Genomic DNA, 17,504 nt, shown 5'->3' on the forward strand with positions numbered 1-17,504 from the left:
ATTTGGCTATTATGAGTAATGCTGCTATGCTTGACTGAAACTGAATGCACCTTTGACAATACATGAGTTTGAATATGTAAAGCACTGGGGGACCTGGATGGCTCAGTTGGTTGAGTGTCCAACTCTTGATTTTGGCTCAGGTTATGATCCCAGGGTGGTGGGACAAGGCCCCACTTCGGCCTCCATATTTAGCTCAGAGTCTACTTGAGATTTTTTTCTTCCTGCCCCTCCCCCTGCTCTCTCTCAAATAAATAAATCTTTAAAAAAAAAAAAGAATATGTAAAGCACTTACAATCTTGCCTGAAACTTATATAGTAACAATGTTTTATTTACTCTCCTTATTATTCTTATTATTACCTATTTCCATGTATACATGGTTCTGCTACTATCTATTTTGTTACATATACCTGTCTTTACAAAAATATTACATTGTTTTCATTAAGATTACAGGTTGTTTAGTAAGAAATAATATGAAAGAAAAAAATGCCTTCCACTTGATCTTATTTCTCAAATTGATTTGACAGTTCTTGGCCTTTCAATTTCCATGTGAATGTTTGGAACAACCTTTCAAACTCCACAAAAATAGATCATGGAATGTTGATTAGAACTGCATGGAATTTATAGATGAGTTTGAACGTGATTACTCTCAAATGAGTCTTACCACTCATGAACATTGTATAACTTCCCATCTAAGAAAATTTAAGCTTTATTTCAATAGGGTTTCATAATTTTCGGTGTCTTGCAAAGTTCTGATAAACTTATGCAGCTTTGTTGCTTTTTAAAGTGGTGATTTAAAGTTTATCTATTTCTTTATTCCCATTGCTTTGTATTTTATTTCTTTTGAGTTCAACTTTCTTTTTTCCTGATGGTCATTCTTTGGTAATTAAAAAAAAAAATCTGAAACTGGGAAATACATTTTTTCTCAAAATGGTTATTTAACCCATACTCTTCAGGGATAATTTAGCTGATTAAATACAACCAGGCAGACAGTTGGTTCTCTCAGAAATGTGTAAATATCCCGTTGTCTTGTAGGTGCTCTTATGTTGGGGATTCTATTGTAAATCTAATTGTTGATCCTTTGTCAGTAATCTGGTTTTTTTTTTTTTTTTCTGTTTTTGTGTTTGCACTGTTACAGCTTCCATCCAATTATATTAGGCTTGGATTTTTTTTTTTTTAACCCTACTCTAGGCTTGCATTATTTCCTGTATCTGTCATATCATATCTTTCATAAATTCTGGAATGTATCAATAATTTTTTTATTCTTTCTGAATAAAAGAAGAAAAGTGACCTGGATTAAAAGTATGTTGGATTTCTCTTTATACTCTCTATGTTGCTTAACTTGTTTATATTTTCCATCTCTTAATTTCTACTGCATTCCAGGATATGTACTGAGTCAATTCTGTTTTCCAGTTCACTAATTTTTACTTCAGCTAGGTTTAATTTTACTATTGTGGTTGTTCATTGACTTCTTATTTCAATGATATTTTCCAACTCTAGAAGACCCACTTTGAATTATTATTCAAATTTGCCTCGTGTTTTTATAGTATCTCATTTTAAATACTTTTTAAGTATATCTACTTAACATTTTTTATTGGATATTTCTTTTCTAAATTTTTTGGCAGTCTAATCCTAGCAGTAACTTATCCTCTTTCTGATTCGGCAAGTTGACCCAAATGGGTAACATATATAATCCTTTCTCTAAGCAAGGTCTCCAAAAAAATTTCAGGTGATAGGGCTAGCCAGCAGGAGAATCTTATGAGTGGATTTGGGCTGCTGTAACAAAAATTCCATAAACTGGGTAGCTTATAAGCAACAAACATTTCTCACAGTTCTGGAGTCTGGGAAGCCCAAGATCATGATGCCAGTAGATTTGGTGTTTGGTGAGAATCTGTTTCTTCAAAGACAAAATGGCACCTTCTCTGTCTTTACATGGTAGTTGGGGATGAAGGCTCTCTCAGGGCCTTTTTTAAAAAAAAATACTTAAAAAAATATTCATATAATCTATAGCCAAGGGATCCCTGGGTGGCGCAGCGGTTTGGCGCCTGCCTTTGGCCCAGGGCGCGATCCTGGAGACACAGGATCGAATCCCACGTCGGGCTCCCGGTGCATGGAGCCTGCTTCTCCCTCTGCCTGTGTCTCTGCCTCTCTCTCTCTCTCTCTCTCTCTGTGTGACTATCATAAATAAATAAAAATTAAAAAAAAAAAATCTATAGCCAACATGGGGATTGAACTCACAACCCCAAGATTAAGAGTCACAGGTTCTTCTGAGTCAGCTAGGCATGTCAGGGTCTTTATTTCATAAAGGCATTAATCTCCTTCATGAGGGCCCTGTCCTCATAACCTATCTAAAAGCCCTGCCCCCTAATATCAGAATCTATTGTAGCAGTATCTTACAGAGAGCATAGGTTGGCCTGGTATAGCATGTTGTGAGCTACGATTCCATCAAATATAGTCTGGATCCTCAGACAACCAAAGGGCACTGCTGAGAAAGAAGAGCAGACTTCTATCTCCACAGCAGCAGCCTGGCTCCAGAAGTGGCCATTCCTCTCCACAGGTAATATAAAGGCTCTCTTTTGGCACCCAGTTACCCGCAGTCCCCACATCCAGACTACTCTCACCTGCAAGGACTAGCGACAGTATTTCAAACTTCTTTTTTCACTGTTAAAGGCTTTGTCGCGCAAAAAAACCCCAAAACCTTATTGATGATTTAAAATACATATTTAATGTCTATGGGGATCTTATGTGAGAAAAAGGGAATACAAACTTTAAGTAACACAACTCACAGTTCAAAATAACAATTGTCAATGTAATGTTTTATAAGTAACTAAAATTCGTAACAGTCACAAAAAGGTAGGTGTGGTCTAAAGGTCTTGTTTTCAAATAAAGAAACAGGCTGAGGGAGGTAAAAGGATTTATTTTTTTTATTTTTTAAAGATTTTATTTATTTATTCATAGAATCAGAGAGAGACAGAAAGAGAGAGAGAGAGAGAGAGAGAGGCAGAGACACTGGCAGATGGAGAAGCGGACTCCTTGCAGAGAACCCGACATGGGACTCGATCCAGGGTCTCCAGGATCACGCCCTGGGTTGTAGGCAGTGCTAAACCGCTGCGCCACCAGGGCTGCCCAGGATTTTTTTTTAAATGGTCTTTTGGTTTTAAAATTTATAATACTACACAAAATTTACTCTTGCTTTTATTAATAGTGATCAAAGGGACAACTCAACAATTTCCTTGTGTAAGTAAAAGTGGTAAGTTGAATGAAGTATAATAATGGGGGAAAGTATTACAACAATGGAGTAGTTTTATTTTAAGTAGTTAATAGGTTGGGATTCTTCTCTTTGGATAGGAGAAGAAAATATGGACTTGTTCAAGTTTCCACTCCATCTTAGTTCCTACAATACTCGTTCAGCTCAGTGTGCCATATCTGATGCCATATCTGAGAAGGGCACGGGTAAACTGTTGATGACTTGAAGTTGTGTCTAATCAGGGATGGTAGACAGAAAAAGATGAGAACTTGAAAACTTACATGCTTTGCTGAATGAATGGTAGGACATGAGACCAACCCTGAATTCCATTATGCGGTGCTCCCCTTTACAGGCTTTCATATATAGAAAAAGAACCATTCTTACTCTGATGGCCCCAAGTATTTGGCACTGAGTTCAATAGATAGAAGCCACAGGAAAACAGATTCATGCTGAATATAAAGACTTTCCAACCAGGGACTATTATAATTCTATGAATTTAGGTACAACTAAAACAAAGGTCTCTGAATGAATTTTTTTCTCTCCCCAAAAATGAGTGATGTTAAAATTAATCAATCTGACATAAAATAAGCATTATTGGTGCTTCCAAAGGAGCTGCATTATAATTCAACATTGATTGAGTCATTAATTTTAGGTAGAATGGGCAATATATTCTTATTCGCCAGTCTAAGTCATGGGTAATCAGTCTTTATGGCTCTTACAAAACAGTGTTTTCAATAGTATCCATTCACCATCTGGATTGTAATAATAGTCACGCAAGATTTCCACTCTATTCATTTGGGGTCAACTCAAATGAAGCATTTTCTAGATCTCTAAACTTTAACCATAGGAATCTTTAACATGGGCAAGCAACTGTTTCCTGCAATGTGTTTGTGGTCGATAATTCCACATGTATTAAAATGTCACAAAGACCTTACAACTATTTCAGAATCTCTCGGAAGCATGACTCTCTTAGCTTAAAGAAAAAAAAAAATATCTGCTATTGATATAACATAGTTACTGATATTCAAATGACTGCGGAGTCTAGGAAATCTTTATTATTTTTTTAAATAAGAATGCTCTTAATCCTCTATTCATGCCACACACACCCTTTTTCTTAAACTATTTTTGAAAATGTGCATTAACCTGAATTGAATGAAATAGGGAAGATTTGATCAGAAGTGTTACAATAGGTTAAGGATCTTTAGTGTGTGGCTAAAGTGTGGCTTCTTAATTTATACCATCAATTAAGTGCTTGCTTAACCAATTTGCAGCAGAATCCTCTGATGAAGCTAACATGTAGTTTCCATTCAAATTGCAACCTTCAAACACCTGCTCATTTGTTACATCATTGCCTTATCATATGATATTCTGTGCTTAAAAATATAATTTCTTCCTTGATAAGCCCCTACCTAGTTGTGATAAAGTATGTATCTTGGGCATTTTTTTCCCTGCCTCTGAATCAGTAGAACTCTCCAATGGTTTGAATATTGCAGAACACCCTTTGTTTGATTCGTTGTTCTGACTGGACATTAGAAAAGAGGCAAGTTTTCTGTTTTTTTCCTAATTTTTACAGCTCAAAAGCTATGTTTGCTAGTAAACTGCCACAATAATATAAGACCATGTATAAGAAATTCCCTAGGAAAAAATAAATTTAGACAAAGGGCCAGTTTAGATTTCAAGTGTTACTATGGGAAATGCTTGTCACTGTTAAGTCTAAAAAACAGATGAGAAAATACATAGATAAATTTGAGACAAGAGTGTGAGGTTCTAAAAGGGATCCAAGAAGCTAACATTGGCCATGTTCATTCAAAGTTGACACAAGTATCCTTTTTTCTAGAAAGAGGTGGAGATAAGAGGGAGGCTGGTTGGTGTTGGATCCTAATTTTAGCTCCTATCTCATCACAGGATCTTGGGAAAATCATTTAGTGTCTTGTTTCTATTCCATTTGTAAGATTCATTATATAGTATAATATCAAGATTGATGGACTTGTTCTATAAAGGGTCAGATAGTAACTATTTGAGGTTTTGCCAGCCATATTGCTTCTGTCACAACTATCCCAACTCTACCACTGTAGAGTGGGAACTGCCATAACCAAAACAAATGAATGAATATTGTTGCATTCCAATAAAACTTTACTTACAAGAACAGATTTTTTTTTTTTTTTTTTTTTTGGCTCCTGGGCTACAGTATGCCAGAAGCCAATATAAAATCTACTTAATGAAAAAAAAATCTACTTAATGAAGAGAATTTAACAATAGAGATACATCATAAAGAGAAATAAAGTAATGTATAAAAAAGGAAAGAAAAGAAGATATATAAAGCTTAAATGATGACAAAGGAGGAAAATGGTTTGAGGGGAAAGAAACGGTATTATAAGGTAAATGTCTTTATTTTTTAAAAAGATTTTTAATTTATTTATTCATGAGAGACAGAGGGAGAGTCAGAGAGACACAGGCAGAAGGAGAAGCAGGCTCCATGCAGGGAGCTCGACGTGGGACTTGATCCCAGGTCCCCAGGATCAGGCCTTGGGCCGAAGGCGGCGCTAAACTGCTAAGCCACCCGGGCTGCAGTAAATGTCTTTTTTAAATTAAAGATTTTATTTGAGAGAGGCAGCAAGCACAAGCAGGGGTGGGGGAAGAGGCAGAAGGAGAAGCAGACTCCCTGATGAGCCAGGGACCCTAACATGGGGCCCAATCCCAGGGCCCGGGATAGTGACCTGAGCTGAAGGCAGATGCTTAACCGACTGAGCCACCCAGGCAACCCAAGGTAAATGTAAATGTTTCCTACAAAAACAAACCCAAAGACCAAGATCTGAAACCTACTTTTGATGAAAATTATTTATCATGGAATTTTAACTATACCTGAGAAATTTTAAGCATTATAGTCAATCTCTGGGGAAGCTACTTGGTTCTTCTTCAAGTTAAAAAAAATAATGAAGAACTGAATCCTCTTTGTGTTCATTATTATCCTAGTGGATACTATCAACGTAGAGGATCATGTGAGCTTATTTCACTATTTTTGAATTATTTTCCTACTAGAGGTCAATTCTAAAAACTTTTCATCCACCAGATATTTACTTAATATACAAAGCAGACAGAAATCATGACTTGGTTCTAATTTGTATTTTTTTCTCCAGAGTTTCTGCAAACCTTTATGATGCATCATCATCCTATGGTAACATTTCAGCCTCCTGTATGTCAACATCAATTACTTTGAACATTTATCAGAACAATTTTCCAGCATAATTATAAAATGGAACATTGACATGATCTGAAGTAGAAGAAAATTCAGTTTCTCCTCCTGTATTTTAGGTTTTTTCTAAAACTTGGGAAGCAACTTTAATAAATTGGTAATTTTGGGGGTATACAGATTTACAATCTCTTATCTGAAACCCTTCAACCAGATAGAATTCAGAAGATAGAGCTTTTTAAATTTTAGAAAGGCAATATGCTTCATATACCACAGCTTCTACACCTCCAGTGAAGTCCAGAGCAGTACCTCATAACTGAATATAGTAATTTTGCTGCAGCACAACTCATTTAAACCAAATATAATAAATACCAAAATTAGCTTTATGTCACTTCAGTTGAGTTTTTGATCAAATGTGTCTACTTCAAATTTATGAAAAACTTTTTAGTTTTCAGAGCTTTTTGAATTTTGGTAAGGGATCCTGGGTCTGTCGGGTGTAAAAACAAAAACAAAAACAAAAAATGCTAAAGTCCTTTCTAAAGGCTTTTTCAGTTCTAAGAGATCCACTATGTTGAATATTTGAATGAAATAGCCTTATAACTCAAGATACTTTCAAGCATGAATTCAAAAGAAGCCTAAATTTTTCCATTATGGTCACAATTACCAAGAGAAATGTGATCCCCCTCTGCTCCAGTGAGTTTCCATTTCTTTTCAGAACCAACACATACGTGCAATAAACTCGCTTCCATCAGTAGTAGTGGGCATTCTGGCAGTAATTTTCAACCAAAAGGACTTGTCCCTTGAGGATTGTTTTCTCCCTGGTAGAAAGATGGTTCTTGTAGCTCTGGTAGTAATTGCAGCTCCATATTTTAAATAACATAGACATTTGTAGAGCTCTTTTCTAATTATATTAAGTCCAGAGCATTAATTTTTAGTCTGGCTGTGCCTTAAGAAATGCATGTGGGACACTTAAAAACACAGACAGAGGCAACACCAGATCAACAGACTTAGAGGAAAGCGTACAGTGTCTTCCCTCAAACATCATTCAAAATATGAAACACATGTAAGTAAATCCATCCTAGATCAGATTTTTCATATGATACTTTGGTCTCTGCACCTTCCAATGTTTTGTTCTTTCTTATTTTGATGCCTCTGCTTTGCTACAGTCCACAGCACGCACCTGTTCTTCTTTATTGCATAATCCAGGACTGGGAGAGTTTTCAGATTTGTAGTCTGATCTCCCAGTAAAGGGAGTAGAGGGAGGGGAAGAGAGAGAAACAGAAAGGAGCCTCCCAGACTATCATGCAGTCTAAGAAAGGTTCTGCAAGGCCACTGAAGAGTCTTCAAGCCAGTTAGCTATCAGAGGAATTCCTGTCTCCCAGGAATGGGCCTGCACTCATATCCTTGCCATATGCCATCAATGACTAATAGAAACAACAGAAGGCATAACCCCAGTGCAAAAGCAGCCAAAGATTTCGAAGTGTGGGAGCAGGGCCCTTGACAAATATGTTCTCTGTATTCCCCCTGCACTGAAGACCTGTGCCAGAGATGTGGTCAAGGGGCTCAGTACCCTCCAGGAAAGGCTTCCACTTAGGAGCATTTTTTTTTTAAATGCTCTGTAACTATTAACTTCCCACTAGAATATTAAGATTGGAAGAGGAAAGGGGAAAGACACAGAAAGTAAAGGTAAGTGTTATTTGAATATTTAACACACACCTACAAAGTTTTCACACTTGTAAACAATGCACCAAATATTTTATTTCTCTCAGTAGTTCATATGCAAGCAATTAACTCTCAAAGCATTTTTAAAAACACAAAATACATTATACTTTACCAATGAATTATTTCTATCCCAGAGGATTAAATCAAATTAAAATGTTACAAACATTTGAAAATTTATTTTTACCTCAACTGAGATGAATTTAAATATATCTATAAAAAATTTTAAATCAATGTTTTGTACATGCCATCAGTATAATACGGTTTCTTAAATATTTAGGACATTGTCAATAGCTGTGATTCCTATGAAATATATAATCAGATATCTCAAATTCCTGATTAAGTCAAATTTAAAGATACAAAACACTAGTGCATTTGCTATGAAATTCTGTTTATGATGCTTCTTTTAATATACTGCAATTAACTACTGATACAGAAATTCTGTTTAAGGCTAGAAGTTTTATATATGACACGTTCCTTCACAGAAAAAGAAATGATGTTGAAAAGGCAAGGTCCACCATACTGTATCAGAGATCAAGTACCAGATAACTGGTACCCTAATTGATATTAGGGTATCAGTTGTTATATCCCCTTTTTGGAGTCTATAGTAAATAATAACTAGGAAACATTTTAAAAGTTTTACGGCTTTCTTACAAAACAGATATAAAGTTTGTAGAAACTTGACCACATATCAACAAAAACAGAGCAAATCAAGTATGTCCACATCTTCATTTCTTCAATTCGGTGATTTGAAATAAATGTCACATTAAAAACCATGAGCAAATATAAAGATTCATTCAAGGAAATTAAATACTTCTCATCATTTTTAAAGAAACTTTTATAGACAGTATATCTCTGATCAGCATAAGTAAGATGTGGAAAGGACAAAAATAAAATACTGTATTGAACTGATTCTCATAAGCTTACTCCCTCAAAGGATACACTTACCAGGTATTTTCCACAGTGTTGTCATATGTGCCTTATTTTATTTTTATATAAAATAACTAGACATTTTTCATACTTCTTAGTAAGTATTTAAAATACATTTCAAGGTATGCAATAGGATTAAGCATTAGTTTATGATGCCCATAAAACTCTTTCAACTTATAAAAAAATAATTTCTAGAAATATAAAAATATCAAGCTTTTCATATTTCTGAGTCTCGAAAAACATAAAGTACACTATTTTCATGTATCAGTGTTATAATTGTGCCACTTAAGTTCCTCTCAAAAGAGCACGTAAATAATTTCAAAAGTTTTATGAAGGCTACATTACAGACCACAGACCACAGATAGTTTGAGATTTGATTTTCCATATGTTTTTATATTCTAATGCAAGGAAGAAAAAGAAGCACCAAAGTAAAAAATGTTTTTATTAGGAGAAAAATAATGTTTTCATGAAGAGAAAACAGAAAACATGTCATCTCTCCCTTTAGTGGCTTTTCTTCAATTATCTGATTTACCAAAAATATGACCTCAGTTCAATTACTGAACAAAGTACCCTTAAATAAAATATCCAACATGTGTACAAAGGTTTGTCCAAAATCTCCTAAAGAACACTAGTCATTCTAAGCTTTTTTCTAGTTCTTCAGTAAGAACTTTAATTAAAAACAAGCCCATTGCCCTTTGCTTCACAACTTTGTTAATGGAAATTCCACTCTGAGTTTAAAGTGTTATTTCTTTGAGGGCCTGACCACATATAGGGGGCAGCGTAGAAGTGAATTGCTGACACAGACATGGTTACAAAATTAGAGTCAAAACTAAAGGGGAAAAAAATGGAAAATCCAATACCAGTTACCCTAGAAAATAATTCAAGAACTGAAGGATTGCTTTAAAAATTCTCTTTAGCAAGATAAAGAAGAGTGATTTATAGACAAGACCGATAGTTGGTTTTTCTCCCGGTAGCAGCCCTCTGGGGCTGCTTTAATAGCGTGATTAAAATGGTATTTGGGGCCTGAGAAGTTTCAGTGACGACTGCTTCTTCAATTTTTGCTGTTGTCTCATTGATTGTGCATCATCAATGGCATTATATGCTTTCTGTAAAATAAAATATTTACTATGAATGGTAAAGACAAGTACAGGCTCATCTATGGGTAAAGGCAGAAAAGCAAGAGTTGGAGCTTTCCATACAGGTCCAACAGCAAAGAACAAGAATACACTAGTCCATAGGTGTAACGCAAAATAAGACCCTTATGCCCTAGTGAGCCCACAATATATTATTTTAAGCTAACATATCCATCCAGAGTTAAAACTGGAAAATCTTTTGGGAGAAATAATCAGTATAACAGATTAAAAAATTCTTCCAGCTAAAAAACAAAGGGGGCATTCTGTAAAGTCAATTGTTTACCTCTGCTGTGACGGCGTCCTGCAGGTAAATGCTCCGGTAGCCATAACCAGCACTGTCTTTTTTGTGGAACAGTCCCTGCTCCTGTTTCAAAAGAAACAATGACAGAAAAATTATTCTGGGGAAGAAAAAAAATCATATCCTTTAATTGGATGCTTAAATGTCAATTCTATTTTATAACCAACAGACTAACCAAATATCCATATTCAGGTATGATAAGAACTAAATCATTTCAGTACAAGGATAGTGGTTCCATATATGAGTTGTTAGAATTTATGAAATTGGATGAGTACACATCTATCTGGGTAAAATAATGGCTTTCTACAGGCTATGATAAATAGCCTACAGAAACACCACTTGATAACTCACCACATCTGACAAATCAAAAAACCCTTCCTTCATTTCCTTGGCTGATAGATAAAATTCTTATATAATGTAAAACACATTGAGTCAATTCTCACCACTGATGTGAAAGAAAAGTGATAACTGAGGAGACAGTAATATATATGCAGAGTGACACAGTTTTCCCCGGTTTGAAAACTATGTTTCATATACCAAGGGGTACTTTCAATTTCGACGCTCTACAATGAGGTAAGGTTGAAATGCAAAATGGTATTGTTTTACAGTTCTTTTATTTGTAAATTTGTATGAAAAGAAAACATAAATTAAAGGATAAAGTACCTGCATCTCTATTAAGTTTTATGATAAATGTTTTTCAGATAGTTCCAATAACAGGTATCATTATTGTTTAGGAGAAAATACACATTCCAAGAATAACCACCCTCAGAATGACAACTTGTAGTTTTTTTTTTAAAGGGGTGAAAATAAATTTATAATATATATATAAGAAAAATGATACATTTCAAAGCAAAGTGAAGCCTGAGAACTATGCAAAGGGTTGGGGTATCATTTCTGTTAATCACTTGCTATGTAATTAAAAGTTCTTCCTTAGAAAATGATGAGAAGGAAAGACATGAAAGTATTATCATATACTTAAATTGTATTTACATTTAAGTAAATACATTTAATGTATGTACATTTAATGCACTTAAATTTTGTAAGGGCCAAATGTGATAAAACATGAGTGTTTCAGATATATTTGTAATAATCTCCTAAAAGCCTTAAAAAGGGAATCTTCCAAAAAGCATCTAAGATTACAGCAGAATAGTTATTCTTATGAAGTAAAAAAAATAATAATTCTTATTTACTAATGCTTTACTCTACAAAAAGGAAGTATCCACATCTTAATTCTTCTACTGGACACTTGACATAATCAAAGACTGTCAAAAGAATACAGCACAGAAATAAATTGATTATACATCTTTCCTTACATTTCACCATATTATAATAACAATAATATAATCATCATCACAATGATCCTTCAAACACTTTGTGTAGTTAACTGTAAAAGACAGCCAGAAAGCACTGGTTTCCACTCAATTAACAAAGTCTTGGCTCTAAACATGTAATTCATGTTTTTTTACCTTGACTGGAATTTTTAGCATGTTTCCATGGACACTGGGAGGAAATACAAAATCTTCAAATGGACATTGCCAGTCTATGGACATATGGCCTAGGATTTCAACTTCATTTATACACAACACTCGCCTGTTTTTCAAAAGGAAACAAAAGCATGCAGGTAGTCATAAAGATAGTTCATTATTCTAATATTTCACTTTGCTGGATGGCACAGGCAGTATTCAGTAAATAATATAACTTGGCACTAAAAAAATATGCTTTACATTTAAAAAAAAAAGCCTAGGTAACTGTCAAAGAGAAAATATGGCACCTACCAACTAACACAGCAGACTTTCAAAAGTTCCCCTTCTGCCAATCTTGCAAAATTCAGAAAAGTGTCATTTTTTTTTAACTGACCGAAAAACTTAAATCATCTTTGATACACATAAGGAACAGACTGTACTCTCATCTGGGAAGCAATAAAGGCAGAAGCCCCTGAAAATGTTTTACTTGGAAAATTATTAATTGCTCTTTACTGTCAATCATCTATGCCTTCCAGTCAAGAAAGAATGTGCAGGAAATGTCACAAACCTCAAATGTCAGCAAAGATTCACTTTAGGCCTACTAATAAATATCAGGTTTGAACACTTTAACACTAATGTACTGTATCAGAGTGAGTATCCCATTTTACTTAATAGCAAGGAGGAGGAGATGGGAGTGGGGAGGAGGAGAAGGAGGCAGAAGGGAAAGAAAAAGAAAAGAAAAATCACGGAATCCTTAAAGGACATCCACACTGATTTCCCAGTGTGTGATTCAGATTAATTACTGATATAACCATACTTGATTCTGATTACAGAAAGCATAACTAGGAAAGCAAAGGAATTGTTAATTCTACAAATATCCAGGGTGCTAGAGAAACCAAGAAGATAGTATTTCTGCTTGAGAGGCACTTATAGGTTAGAAGGGAAAAAAACATGTAAATATTCTGACAGCAAAATAAGATGAGTGCAGAAGGACAGTGTGCAGAAAATTATTCCAGAGCACAAGAAAGAGGGACTGATTATGTGGGTAAAGTATGTGGTATAAGAGCTGATTCTTGAAAGAAAGGAGTTCTCTATGTGGGAAAGGGAAAAGATAGTCCAGACAAAGGGAGCAGAGCACTAACATAATGGAGGGTACAAAAAGGGGAGGGTTTATTTGAGGAATGTAGAGGTCTATAGCTGGAATATTACATATACACAAAGGTGAGAAAATTAGCTTAGCGCCAGATCTTGAAGGGTTTTTGTTGTTGTTGTTGGGGTTTTTTTTGTTTTGTTTTGTTGTTGGTTTGTTTTTTTTTTCAATTTTAGTACATCTTGACTTTAAATCTGTAAGGTAATGGGAAATTTCATGATCAAGTTTCCATTTTAGAGTCATAGCTCTAGTGGCCAAGGGAGGAGAGGAGCGATAATCAAAGTAGAACACTAATAGAATAGTCCAATCAGGGAACAGAACCTCAGTTAAGACAGTAGCTATGAAAAAGGAGGAGAGCAAGGTGGATTCTAGATGCTTAGGAGGTAGAGCTGAATGAACCTGGTGACTGATGCAGGGTGGGGATTGAACTAAACCTCCAGCACTATTTCTCAGCAGAGGAACTACTGGAATTTGGGGCTGACTTGGGACTGTTGTGTACTGTAGGAAGTTCATCATCCCTAGTTCAAGGCTTCAAAGGGCCAGAAGTGCTCTCTCATCATTGTGATATCCTTCAACACCACTCCATATTCTAAACAGTCTCCAGGAAGTGGATTCCATCCCTTCACTTCCTGTTCCAGAAGAGAATCACAAGAGCTAAGAGTTCCAGAAAACAATTACAAGTCACTGTGTCAAATGCAAATTCACCATTCCCATTGTCTTCACATTCTCTTTTCTCTTCACCATGCCAATAATAATATTGTTCTCCTAGCACTCTAAATCCTTTTCATTCTCTTCCTCCCATTCCATGTTTACCAGAGCTCAAATCTTGGTCTTCTATTTGACACACACACTCTGGAAAATCTCCAAGATCTCAACTCCAATCCTTATCCAAACTCCAATTATCTACACCTACATTTATAATCTACATCTCTATCTGTCCCCTGGACTATTAAGGCATCTCTACTATGATATCTCAAAGCTACATGAAATTCACTAAGTTTAAAAACAGAGACAAAAACAATCTTTTTCCTTAAATTATTATAAATGATAATACCAATACTCTTGGTATTTAAGCCCCAAACCAAAAAGTCCTCTTATATTCCTTTCTCTTCTAAACTCAATCAATGCCAAGCCCTAGTCTTTTCAAGGCTGTCTTTGTTCTTTTAGTTTAGGCCTCACTGCTTCCTATCAGAATCACTGCCACAGTCTATGTGGTAGACAGAATTCTACTATGGTCCCGAAGATTCCCTGTCCTCTAGTATATAGACCTGTACAATCCCCATGACTATGAATATGATGGATTTCTCCCCCATGATTAGGTTTTATTATAAGGCAAAGGTGATTTTAAGAAAAAGTTTATCTGCATGGGCATGACATAAACACAAGGCCCCTTTAAATCTGGGTTAGAGGCTGAGAATCCAGAGTGCTGGTTGCTGGACTGAAGAAGCAGAAAGCCACATGGCAAAAATGAGGATAGGTTCCAGATGCTGTTAGCAGATACCCCGCTCACAGAGATCCAGGAAACTGGGATATTAGTCCTACAACTGCAAGAAACTGAATTCTGCCAACAACATTAAGTGAGCTTGGAAGTGGATTCTGTCCCAGAGCCTTCTAAAAAGGAAGTTTATATTTTGATTTAAGACTGTGAAACCCTGAGCAGAGAGCCCAGCCATGCCATAGCCAACTCCTGTCCTAGAGAAATTGTGAGATAGTAAATCTGTGTTATTTTAAGCTGCTAATTTTATGGTAATTTTCTATGCAACAATAGAAAACTAACTGGTCTCTAACTGGTCTCCCTGACTCCACTGTGATCCTCATCCATTTCAAAATCTAAACTGCTGCCAGAGATCTTTCTAAACTGCAAAGATCATCATATTAGTTCTCGTGCACAAACCTTCAGTGGGAGTGAAAAAAAGACTTACGTGTGAGCTATGTGCATATACCTCTATGTGAAAAGCTGTAATAATGAACAATAAAATATCTATACTTTTAAAAAAATTAGTAATCTTCCATCACATTAATGATGAAATCTATACCCTTCAGATGTCACGAGCAGATACCTATGATTTATTTCATCTCCCAATGCTTTCCCACCAACATCCTACTGTCCAGTCATTTCAAATGATCATTCTGTTCAAAATGCCATACTGTTTAATCCCTCTGACTGCCTGCTATTTAGGTGTATGAAAACTCCATACTCTGTAAGACAGCTCAAGCACATCTGCCCTAACACACTCCCCATGATACCTAGGTTCCCACCTTACTGAACCAAGACATTTTTCCTTTCCAGAGTCTCTGTATATCACTTTATCTTAGCATCTAGTATACTGTGATGTCACTAATAATGTGCCAGACCCTCCTTTAGATGAGGAGGGGACAGAAGTTATAACTTTTAACTGTATCCCTATTTCTGTCAGACACTGATAGTGCAATGGTCAAAATATGTATGTCCTCTCCCAAATCATACATTGAATCCCAAACCCAATGTGATAGTATTTAGAGGTGGCACCTTTGGGGGTGAGTAAGTCATGAGGGCAGAGCCCTCATAAATGAGATCAGTGCCCTTATAAAAGAGGCCTGAGGAAACTCCCTTACCACTTTTGCCATGTTAGGACACAGCAAGATGGCCATCTATGAATCAGGAAGTGAGCCCTCACAGACACAGAATCTGCTGGCCCCCTGACCTTAGACTTCCCAGGCTTCAGAACTGTGAAATTAATGCTTGTTGCTTAAGCCACCTATCTATGGTATTTTTGTTATGGTAGCCCATACAAACTAACACAGAAGGTTAAAAAAAATGCCTATTCAGAGAACAATTTCCTAATGAAGATTACTAAAATACTAAGCAGGAGGTTAGGACCAACTAGTGAAGATACAGCCTGATAAATTTAGGTCATGAAAACTTGTATTTTTTTTCTAAAAACTGATAAGAGAAACAATTCACACTAAATTTTAGATAAACTCCAATATGGAAAAATTAAGAACCCTAAATATTGGAAAACTCAAAAAAGTCATTAAAATATTGATAATGTATTAGGTAAAAAGAGCTAATATTAATTTATAAAATGTTATTTAAATTCAGTAAGAAAAAGAATGACATAATAAAAAATGAACAAAGGATATGAAAAAGCAACTCATGGAATAGAAAATATACATACATGATGAATGTATTAAAATGTTCATACTCATTAGCAATCAAATAAATGCTAATTAAAACAAAGAACTATTTTCTGCCCATTAAGTTAGCAAGAACAAAAAAGTTTAAATAATAACACTAGTCTTAGCAAAACTCACAGGATAAAGAGCATTCTCTTAAACTGTTGGCTGTATGTAAAAAAATCAATACAATTGTTCTGATAAAACAAGTTAGCAATATATAAAAGAGTCTCAAAAATCTTCACGATTTTCAAATCAGCAATTCCACTGATAAGAATTCATCCTAAGGAAATAATTGTAGAAAAAAGACTGAGTTGCAAGATGTGTTTATAATAATACAGTACTGGGAGGGAAAAACTGAATATCAAATAGGAATAAATAGCAAATAAGTCATAGTATATCCATAAATACAATATTACAGTCATTAAAAAGTATGTTGTCTATGAATATCTATCTAATGGTCTGGGAAGATGATAATAATACATTGGTGAAAAACCTAGGTTAGTTAAATATACCTAACGTATTTCTGTACATAGTTTTCACAAAATGTACTGCAGCTGGCTGTAGAAATACATGGTTTTTACAAAATACATATGTAGCTGGATGGTGGGATTGCTGGTAAAGGCTGTTTTTAGGGGTTATCATAATTTATGATTCAAACCAAAACATTTTTAAAAATGAAAGGGAGGGGATCCCTGGGTGGCTCAGCAGTTTGGCGCTTGTCTTTGGCCCAGGGCGCGATCCTGGAGTCCTGGGATCGAGTCCCACGTTGGGCTCTGGGCATGGAGCCTGCTTCTCCTTCTGCCTGTGTCTCTGCCTCTCCCTCTCTCTCTATGTCTATCATGAATAAATAAATAAAATCTTAAAAAAATAAATAAATAAAAATGAAAGGGATAGTTGCTAATTGGGACAAAAGGTGCAAATCAGCTCTGTTCTAAACAAACTACAATGTGTGGTTACTTTGTTTTCATCTTTTAAATTATTGTCTTTAGGGGTGGGCTAACTACAACCTGTGAGCCAAATCCAGCCCATGACCTATATTAGCAAATAAAATCGTACTGGAAAACAGATACCCTTCCCCCCATTCATTTACATACTGTCCATGTTTTCCCACCACATGGGCAGAAATGAATAGTTGGGAAACATACTATGGCCCTTGAAGCCTAAATATTTACAATCTGATCCTTTAAAGAAATTCTGCTGGCTCTTGATCTGTACTAT

General features: G+C 35.4%; 1 protein-coding gene across 3 annotated transcripts in view; it reads right to left on the bottom strand.

Annotated features, from left to right (window-relative positions):
- Positions 1-8,158: 8,158 nt before the first annotated feature.
- Positions 8,159-17,504, bottom strand: part of VPS13C (vacuolar protein sorting 13 homolog C) — a 168,399-nt gene continuing 159,053 nt past the window's right edge. For all 3 annotated transcript variants that reach the window (XR_011997412.1, XM_026002038.2, XM_026001977.2), the window contains 3 exons: positions 11,981-12,104; positions 10,500-10,580; positions 8,159-10,189 (listed from right to left, as the gene is read on the bottom strand). Coding sequence is in view for 2 of the 3 variants with exons in the window: in XM_026002038.2 (XP_025857823.2) it covers positions 10,088-10,189; positions 10,500-10,580; positions 11,981-12,104 (307 nt within the window). In the remaining variant the exon portion in view is untranslated. The remainder of the gene's footprint in view (positions 10,190-10,499; positions 10,581-11,980; positions 12,105-17,504) is intronic.

The sequence above is a fragment of the Vulpes vulpes genome, chromosome 15, assembly GCF_048418805.1.
Source record: "Vulpes vulpes isolate BD-2025 chromosome 15, VulVul3, whole genome shotgun sequence".
Lineage (NCBI taxonomy): Eukaryota > Metazoa > Chordata > Mammalia > Carnivora > Canidae > Vulpes > Vulpes vulpes.